The sequence below is a fragment of the Carassius gibelio genome, chromosome A7 (assembly GCF_023724105.1).
Source record: "Carassius gibelio isolate Cgi1373 ecotype wild population from Czech Republic chromosome A7, carGib1.2-hapl.c, whole genome shotgun sequence".
Taxonomy (NCBI): Eukaryota; Metazoa; Chordata; class Actinopteri; order Cypriniformes; family Cyprinidae; genus Carassius; species Carassius gibelio.
In genome coordinates this window covers 34,604,645-34,615,331 of record NC_068377.1, presented here as the reverse complement: position 1 = coordinate 34,615,331, position 10,687 = coordinate 34,604,645, and the positions used below count along the sequence as shown (strand labels likewise).

The window sequence follows — 10,687 nt, the reverse complement described above, 5'->3', positions numbered from 1 at the left end:
GTATGCTCCATTATCCTTTTAGATATTTTAATATGTACACGTCAGAATAAGCATGTTGTTTGAAATTTTGTATAAATATTGTGTTACACTGAATGACAATGTAACATTATTCCAACCATATTTTGACATTTTATTTTTACAAAAACTTATTTGAAACCTTAAAAGTAGACATTTTATTTACATGTAATGCGCTTTCTATAGAAACAAATCACTTTTGTACATTTCATTTTATCCGGACATCTTAACGTCTTTGACCCACATACACAAAATTTCTAACATTTATTTCTATATTTACTTACCTTTATGACTTTTTATTTACTTACAATTATGATTTTGCGGTACAAAATCACTGGCTCGTTTTATCTCACCCCCTTGAAATTTAAATGCCTCGTGCATAAATAGTTTTTTGAGACATTTTCAGCATAAAATGCAAAAATAAAGCTGAGGGCAGCCTGCAGCGCGCTTTTAACGGCGCTCTCGGTGAATGGTCTTTACTCGACTTCACCCTCGTGAAGTGAGATGTTAGCGCTCGAGCCATCAGCTGGCGGTGACACGGACACAGCTCACCACTCCTCGCCCTCATCCCTCCCTTCAAACCCTCTCATCAGCCGAATGAGGGGACTCGGAAAGAAAAGCCAAGTGAGTGAAAGAAAGAAATAGGCAGGGAAAGAGAAGAGTGCTCCATGGTCACTCGCCCATTGGAAGCACATTTTGGATTCGACTTTTTCTTGGAGGGGACTTGAGAGAAGAAACAAGCGTTTGTTGGCGTGCCAAAGGCGAACAGCCATGCACCTGAATCGGGAGGACGAGGACGGAAAAGGTATGGTACTTTGGTGGATTGCTCTCGTTTGTTTTCAGCGAGATCGCACGCCCTTGAATGGCAGACGCTGTGGCGGCACCCGGTACGGCTCGCGTACGGGTCAGTACCGTGTCATTTCGACTGGATTTCGCTTCAATTTGTCCTCAACTGCAAACTGTCACTTGCAGACCGCGCGAACAGGTGCAGCCAGGTTTCTCTATAAGCATGCGTTCGCGTTTTCACACATTTACAGCACCTGTTGTGTTGTTCCAATGCGTTTACCCTGGTGCCTTTTAGGGAGTTGTCATCTATGCACGCGCAAGGTCATCATCTCTCATCACATAGTCATGATAGGATGTCTGCGCGTGCGTTTATTTGTGCGCGCGTGTGTGTGCTTTTCTTATCGATTGCATCTGACACAAATGAACCAAAAGCTCACTTTTCATACACAATAGTGAGAGAAGTGAGGATGGGTCATAATGAGGACGAAGGGACACGGACATGCTTTGGCCTCTGCCCCCTCCTGTTGCGCGCCACGAGATTTTTGTCAGGTGATAAATTACGATGGTCAGTTGTGAGGCGTGCGCACAGAGTCCTGATTTATTTGTAAGAGCCACTGTGGCAGAAAAAAAACAAACGTGTTTTTGCAAGACGTCAAATAATAAATAAGCACTACATTTTGACGCGAGGTGCCAGGGCAGAAATAAATGAAATACAATCCTTTACTTTTAACCCTTGACTGTCAGGAACATAAAATATCTTAATGTATGGCTATACGCCAGTTTAGTCACGACGTCAATTTGTAGGCCAACCTGGAAGGCTAATTCGTCTTGAGAACCCTTGGGAATTTCTTGTAGCTTTTTGCATAAAACAATTAAATAAGATAAAAATAAATAAATAAATAAATATTTAATTTATTATTAAATAGTATCGTACAATTTCTATATCAAATTGACTTAAAAATAATATTTATATAAAAAGGATAATAAATTAGTTATAAAATGCATGAAATATGTTTACAATCTCTCCTTAGTTCACTTTGTTTAGGCTAATTTCAATGTAACCTTTGCTCTTTTTTAAGTTAAAATATTTTTTTTATAAAGAAAAAAAAGAAAAAAAAAATTAAACATCAATGCTGTATGCAAAATATTGATTTTATTTACGAATTAATATTTGTTTGTCTCTCATGAAAATAATGTATGCTGTAGAATCTCCAGGGTCAGCATAACTTGAAATATTTTCTTCAGATATAATCTGTAATTCACTGTCTCTCCCTTCTGCTTTTAAAATGTCTGTGTCTTCCAGGATGTGCAACATGATCAATTTAAAGCTTACCAGTAAACATTTAAAGATATTGTGAAGTTAAGTGTATTTGTACATTTATAGGGTTCAGCTGGCATGAAAGTTTGGGAACCGCTGTGAATCTGCAATAATGAGGAAACTAGCAGAAATGTTTAATGTTGATGTGTATTTCACACTGAACTTGAGAGAAAAGCAGTGATATTTGTGTCTCAGGAACATAATTCAGGTCTGAACAGGTTAATGAATTTGCATTCTGTGATTAAAAAAAAAATTGCCTTATTTTTTGGGCGGATAATGTCATTTCTCACAGTGAAGTGAGAATAGCTGTAGTAACAGCTATTTGCACTACCATGGACATTTTTTGTTTTTGTGAGGCATGGAAATATGGTTGTGAAGTTTTAGTAGCATTGTGGATGTAATCAGCTTTAGTTTGTCTTAATATGAATTCAGCTGGGAATCTCCAGCTGAATGTATTGCCAGAGATTTCATGCTGTACTAGACAAAAGCGCATTTTGTAAGCACGGATTTGGGAATATCCAGTTGAAGAAATGCTTAGCCCAGTCAGCTGAACAAAGAAGCGTATCCCACTTTTTTTTTTTCTTTTACAAAACACAGACATGAACACAGATGCTTTTAAAAGAGAAAATAGACACGTCTGCAGAGGGAAACTCTGATATTTGGCTTTGAAACACTGAGCTAAACTGGACTGACAATCTTATGATCATAATGACATGTTTAAAGTAATAGTTAGATGACTGTAGATGAGCTTGTTACTTCAAAAGAACATATTTGGAGAAATGTAGCATCTCTTCTTAACCAGTGGATGCTCTGCAGTAAATGAATCAGAATGAGAGTCCAAACAGCTGATAAACTCATCACAATAATCCACACCACTCCGGTCTATCAATTAATGCCTTGTGAAATGAAAAACTGCATGTTTGTTATAAATTCATCATTAAGATATATTTAGTTTTAAACCATTGCTACTGGCAAAAATATCCATAATATTGTTTTCTCCAATGAAAAAAGTCATCTTATATGCACAAATATGCACAAATCAAACACCACGTGGAAGTGAAAATGGTCCAAAACAAGTATGTCAGTGGATTTTGATGTCAGAGGACAACAGGAGGTGGACTTTTTCACTGGAGGAAGTGTTATTATGGATCATGGACTCGTATTTTGGCCAAAAAACTTCTTTTAAATATTGGATTTGTCTCTTAAAAACATGCAGCTTTTCACTTCACAAGATGTTAATCGATGGACTGGAGTTGTGTGGATTATTGTGATGTTTTTATGAGCTGTTTGGACTCTCATTCTGACGGCACCCATTCACTGCAGTGGTTCCAATGATGAGCAAGTGATGCAGTGCTATATTTCTCCAAATCTGTTCTGCCACAGAAACAAACTCATCTATATCTTGGATGGCGTGAGGGAGAGTAAAGCTTCAGTAAATTTCATTTTTGGGTGAACTGTTTCTTTAAGGACAGCTGAAGATCAGACTGACAGCTGAAGAATACTTCTCACTGAGATCTGCCCAGCGGTGGTTTTGCATCGCCGCTGCGCGATGAACGATAACAATGTATATATGAGACACTGACAAGGGTTAATCTTTGACAGATGCAAGATTTTAGTCACATCAGATCATTTCGCACCCCTTGAGCCATCTTGTCTGTCCCCGTGTACAGACGTCCTCACATGTGACGGAGCGTCCGCCTCGCCTCTAATTCACCACAGAAACTGTGATATTGCTCTCTATCTATTATTCAGAAATCGTTTCATGTGCTCTCAGCCCAAGCACAGCGTTTGAAGTTTTGCTGATGGTAACAACGGTTGTTTCAAACCGCTGATAGCAGAAGAGCTTTGACATATTGTTGAGTCGAATCTGAACGAGGGGTTGTTTCCTGGATAGGATCTTAATGTCATTGGGATTCCTGGCATGTTCTGATGTTGTAGCAGCGGCGTGATAAGACAAACACAGCGAGAAGGTCAAGTGGGGAATGCAAAGCTGATGGTTGAAGGTTTGATGAAGGACACCTCTGGACAGAGCAAGGAGATTGTGGAGAGATGCAAAGGATGTACAGGTGCATTTGGAGGCTCGCCAATCACTTCCACTCAGATTGGAGTGGCATTGTGAGTTTGTAATGGTCTTAGCTCACGTCAATCATCACTGATGGCCAGTGAGGAATCAGATGACCATTCTGCATTTAGATGCTTCCCGTATGAATTTCTGAAATTTTTAGTTCCTTCTGAAGATTGGAGTTTAATGAAAGATGCCAGTGTGAGAGCTTTGTTACTCCTTTTGCACCGAAATCAAAAGACCCTCTTGTGTTTCTAGCCCATGACTTTGAAAACTGAACGATGGCTTTACTAACGTGAAGGATGTTCTAAGTTCAATACAAACACATTCGAAAGAATTACCACAAAAAATAATGCTGAATCATCAGTTTTTTTTTAATCAAGTATAACAAACTGAAATAAAAAGAAAATATTATATAAAAAAATCTAAAAAAGAATTACAGTCTATATTTTATATATAATAAGAGTTTAACTGAAATAAAATAAAATATAAAAAACGTAAACCTTTTTATTTTATCTAGTTGCATGGCAAAATTTCTAAATTTTGTTTAGTGTAAGTTGATGTACAACAACAATTAAAATTAAATAAACTCAAGCTAAAAAGTAGTATTTAAAATATATATATATATATATATATATATATATATATATATATATATATATATATATATATATACATAAAAAAACTTAAAAATCGTAAAAACAAAACAACAAAAAAAGTCTAAAAATTTAAATTAACACTGTTTTAAAGCAGCTTTACAGTAATAAACTGGAAAATAATTAATCAGACCTGTCTTTAAAGGCAGACTTTATATATATATATATATATATATATATAGTTGTTTTAGGCGTTAATTGTCATGGCAATGAAGTTAAGAACTTGAATAAAACACAGAAAAGGTTAGAAAGCAATATTTTCCACCCACAGTAAATTCAGATCAGACCAGATGTTATTTAATTACATAGTGATTGATTCATATTTGTAAATAAAATCATTTTGTAAATAAAATAATTTTATTTCAGATGGAAATTAAAGTGATGAGAAGCATGACGGAAATAAAAACACGGTGTCCCTCACCTGAATGCGTGGCACGTCAGATCATCCACTTCCAATGTAGACTGTTTGTTGATTAAAATTGGAGCGATCTAGTTTTATGTCATCCATAAGTCTAGCCAGACAGGCCTGAAAACCATGTGATCTGGATATTAACCTGCTCTCACTGCCTTTTCTCCAGGGGAACGGGGCTGGATTGGGCTCTGGTGTTATGTAGTGTCTCATCTCTGTCCACTTACCAGGTGACTGACAGACCTCCCGAGTAACATATCATGAAGATGTTATCCTGAAAGCTTCCTCCAGCCCTCGCCGCCCCTATAAATCTACAGACATGGCTGTGGTTTAAGGTGCAGTTGTTACGGTCATCATGCAGTGAGTGCAGTGCTTGAGATAAAGCTGTCAGTCTAGGTCAGAGGCTACAGACAAAGACCACAGACGAGCGCCAGAGACTGGAAGGAAAACACAGACGCAGGATGACCTTGTAGTTTGTACACATCACGTCTCTGGGTAATTGTGTGTTAATGGCTGTTTCCAGTTCTGTTGTCAATGGTCCTTTTAATATTTGATTCAGAGACGGAGCAAACTAGAAGCGAACAGCTCGAGTAGTAGCTATACTGACGAATGAGAGTGACATGAGGTACAACCAGACGGAGGGAGCTGGAGACAGAGACAATGGCAGCCATTAGTCAGGTGCTCTGAGTAATGGCGGTCTCAAATATATTCTTATCCTTCAATGCAACTTGCAATGACTGTGAGAAAAGTGCAATATTTAATCCAATTACATTTCTGATTAGCAAGCAACTAAAGATGTCCCTGCATTGCACATTGAGTACAGCATTATTATACACAGTTGAATAACTCACACGAATCTCACATTTAATCATTTTTCCTTGTTCATCCTAAACTTGGAGTGAAAAGATTTAGCTTTACATAGATATATTCTGTCCAGTGGATATTATAAACCAAAACATTTTGTTTGCCAAACCTCTTAGAATTAAATTTTTATTCGATTTAATGTAAATAATGTAATGTTCATGGTTCTCTTACATCGCTAAATGGTCATATTTCATATTTTTTTATGTGTTCTATTTTGATTGTTTAATTAGAATTTTATTAATAATTCAAATTAATTAAAATAAATTAAAATAATTATTAGCTTTTCATAAACTCCCTGCAGTGATGAAAAAGTATAAAATTACATATTTTATTTGTTTGTTAACCTGCATGCAGTGTTATTTTAGTATTATTTATATTTGAGTAATATTTAATTTTAATTTTAATTTTTTTTGTAATTTGATGTGCTTTTTAAATTTTCCAAAAGTATTTATATTAAATTTAGTTTTTTTTTTATTTAACAATATCTGCATATCATGTGACCATTAACGAAATCAGAGATCGTTAACATGAGAAAACATTGTTAAATTAATGAAATATGAACTTCAAATCTCAGGGGTACTTCACTTTTAAGTTAAAGGAGTTTGGACATTTCTGTTTTTGTGTATAGTTGCTTCCTCAAAAGTACACAAGTTGAATCTGAATTGGAACCAAAGCAGAAAAGTGTGACTCCCGTTCAGTTATTTTTATTAAATGGACCTTTTCAGGCCATCAACACCTTTAGATTAAACTTTGACATTGGTAACCTTCTTCCATACCTGTCCATTTAATACGATGTTCTCCAAAGGACACAGTAGTCCGATACAGTTCACTATATTCATCTCATTTATTATCCAAGAGCTGGGCCTCTGGATGAAGAGGACGAGAAAGAGAGCGATCTCAGGCTGAGTGTGTGTGTGTGTGTGTGTGTGTGTTCGTCCTATTACATAATCATCACACTGGAACTCTGGGATACGTTTCCATACCTCGGCACCGCCCAGTTTCCTTCTGCTTTGTTGATCTCTTTATCTTCTAAGCAAGCACGTCTGTCATCCTCCTTTTATCTATGTTTATTTCGAGATTTTCTGGTGAAAATAAAAATCACCATTACTGTGTCAGGGAGAGCATGAATGAATAATGATAGCATAGAGAAGAGCGTTATGGAAAAAGAGACAATTCATACTGGAGGACAGGAGCAAGGTCATGTCCTGAAGCAAATGTGAGGGCTGTTTGTTTGTGGTCACAAGGGTGTTCATGTTTTTCGCCCGTTGTATTATTTTGTAAGTTGATTCTATGCATCATTCATGTTTGTAACAGAAATGGTGCTTACACAGTAATAATGCTATGTTTTAGCAAATGCGAATTAACAATTAGGTGTATGTCTTAATATTTATGTATTTGCTTTGAAAAAATGTTGGCTGATAATTTTTTTAACAACCGTTGTTACCAGAAAGGTAATCTAAAACAATAAAAAAATAAGTTTTGACTCAATGAATGTATAATCCCACCAGTATAACAATATAAAGATTATCATATATATATATATATATATATATATATATGTGTGTGTGTGTGTGTGTGTGTGTGTGTTTATCTTTATAATTTCTTCTTTTTTTTTACAATAACATTTATACAAATGAAAAAGGCCACACATAGACTTGAACTGTGAGCAGTGGCATAAATGAATCGTTGAATCAGAGTTTTGAATCAGTTCATTTATGGAAATGAATCAAACAGCTGTAATGCAATTTTTGCTGTCGTGACATCTACCTTAAGCTTTCATAATTGCTAAATCTTCAGAAAAAAAGTCTGATATCTTGCAATACTTGTCTAATGACGCAGTCTTTAGAAATCGTGATGGTTGAAACTGTGAGTCAGATAAAAGGAGAGATCAGATGGGAATATTGCAGAAAAACAAAAATAGTGATAAATGGAATTGAAAAAGTGCAAACGATTGTTCAAAGCTTCAAGCCATATGAGTGGCTTTTTGTCTTCATGTCAAGAATTTTGGAGGGAATGAAGGAAATTCGAGAAGTGGGACTCTGAAAAAAGGATTGATGATGTTTCGAGGCACCATGTGAGATGGAGGGAGAATCGCATTTGTTTTGGAGAGAAATGAGGCTGTACTGTGACCCAGTGAATTCAGTCTCAGAATTCTGCATGCTGTAATATCTGTCAGTTTTGGATGTCATTTGTCATGTCAGTAGTGGTAAAAATTGGATGAGATTCTGACACGAACGGACCAAATACATATGGCTGTGAGTGCGAAGGTTTATCTTTACAGGTGGTGCTAACACATTATTATTATTATTATTATTATTATTAATTCACATGTGCTTGTCTAAAGGAAATCTGCACAGATATTACACACTTCACCCTCTCATTGGTCTGACAAATAGATAGCTCCACCCCCAAATTAATGCTATTTGTTGAGGTAGTAGCCACATTTACATTTACACTTTTCGTGTTGTCGAACATAGTGTTTACATGAACGCTATATAAAGTGATCAGGTTGATGTGTGCATTTTTGTCACAAGCTTCAAATCCGTAAAAAGCAGACTTAATATTTATCAATTTTGGGTCTTTATTAGGAAACCACAAGCATATGAAACTTTGTGCAATGATGCACTCCAACGCAGGTCACCTTTCGACGGAACCTACGCTCACTCTCTCCATCTCGCCTATCTGCTGTGGTTTCATCCTCTCTTCCACCACTCTCTCAGTTTTCTGCTCTGGACACGAACAGTGCTACGGACACTCTTTGCTCCACTTTAACATCTTGCTTGGACAACTTTTGCCCACTGTTGTCTAGACCAGCACGCACTGCCCCATCTGCCCCCTGGCTGTCCGAGGTTCTCCGTGAACATCGCACTAAACTCAGGGCTGCAGAGAGGAAATGGCAGAAATCAAAAAACTCTACGGACCTCAGTGTGTATCAATCTCTCCTCTCTTCCTTCTCTGCAAATGTCTTCACAGCTAAAACATCCTACTACCACAACAAAATTAACAGCTGCTGTGACGCTCGGACACTCTTCAAGACTTTCTCTTCTCTTCTTAATCCGCCGCCTCCACCTCCTCCATCGACTCTTACAGCGGACGACTTTGCAGCTTTCTTCACAAATAAGACAAGATCCATCAGTGACCAATTCTCCACACCGCAGACTGAGGACAACTTCACAATGACCGATGCACACTCTTTATCCTCCTTCTCCCCACTCTCAGAGATGGACGTCTCCAAAATTCTCCTGTCCAATCATCCTACTACTTGTCCACTTGATCCGATCCCCACTCACCTCCTTCAAGCGATCTCTTCTTCAGTCATACCTTCACTTACTCACATTATCAACTCCTCTCTTCACTCTGGAACATTTCCCTTAGCATTCAAGCAGGCTCGGGTAAGCCCACCGCTCAAGAAACCATCTATAAATCCAGCGCTTCTTGAAAACTACAGACCGGTATCCCTTCTTCCATTCATTGCAAAGACACTTGAGCGAGCTGTGTTCAACCAGCTTTCTATGTTCCTTGGACAGAACAACCTCCTGGACAGCAACCAATCTGGCTTTAAAAGTGGACACTCAACTGAGACTGCTCTGCTCTCTGTTACTGAAGCCCTGCGACTAGCAAGAGCAGCTTCAAAATCCTCGGGACTCATCTTACTGGACCTGTCTGCTGCTTTTGACACCGTTAATCACCAGATTCTCCTGTCCACCCTCAGAAAGATGGGCATCTCTGGAACTGCTCTTCTGTGGGTTAAGTCCTACCTCTCTGACAGATCCTTCAGGGTGTCTTGGAGGGGTGATGTTTTAAAGTCACACCACCTTGCTACTGGGGTTCCTCAAGGCTCAGTACTTGGACCACTTCTCTTCTCCATCTACATGACATCTTTAGGATCTGTCATTCAGAAGCATGGCTTTTCTTATCACTGCTATGCTGATGACACCCCACTCTACTTCTCATTCCAGCCAGATGACCCGACGGTAGCTGCTCGCATTTCAGCCTGTCTGAGTGACATTTCTAGCTGGATGAATGACCATCACCTTCAGCTTAACCTTACAGAGACTGAACTCCTGGTGATTCCAGCTAACCCATTGATTCATCACAACTTCTCTATACAGCTGGGCTCTTCAACCATAACTCCTTCGAGGACAGCCAGAAACCTAGGAGTTGTGATGGATCATCAATTAAGCTTCACTGACCACATTGCTACAACGACCCGGTCCTGCAGGTTTGCCTTATACAACATTAGGAAGATTAGACCCTTCCTGTCAGAGCAAGCAACCCAACTTCTTGTCCAAGCTCTTGTTCTCTCCAGACTGGACTATTGCAATGCTCTCCAGGTGGGCCTTCCTGCATGTACTGTCAAGCCTCTGCAAATGATCCAGAATGCAGCAGCGAGGGTTGTCTTCAATGAGCCAAAAAAAGCTCATGTTACTCCTCTCCTCATCAGGTTACACTGGCTACCAGTAGCCGCTCGCATCAAATTCAAGGTACTGATGCTTGCCTACAAGACGACCACTGGCACGGCACCAACTTACCTAAACTCACTGGTTAAATCCTATGTGCCCTCCAGAAGTTTGCGC

At 38.3% G+C, this 10,687-nt stretch overlaps 1 protein-coding gene across 1 annotated transcript in view; it reads left to right on the top strand.

Moving 5' to 3' along the window:
- The first annotated feature begins 495 nt into the window (after positions 1–495).
- The window catches only part of LOC128017371 (synaptotagmin-7-like), a 52,421-nt gene continuing 42,229 nt past the window's right edge, over positions 496–10,687 (top strand). The window contains exon 1 of the mRNA XM_052602737.1: positions 496–820. Within this exon, the coding sequence (XP_052458697.1) occupies positions 787–820 (34 nt within the window). The 5' untranslated portion in view covers positions 496–786. The remainder of the gene's footprint in view (positions 821–10,687) is intronic.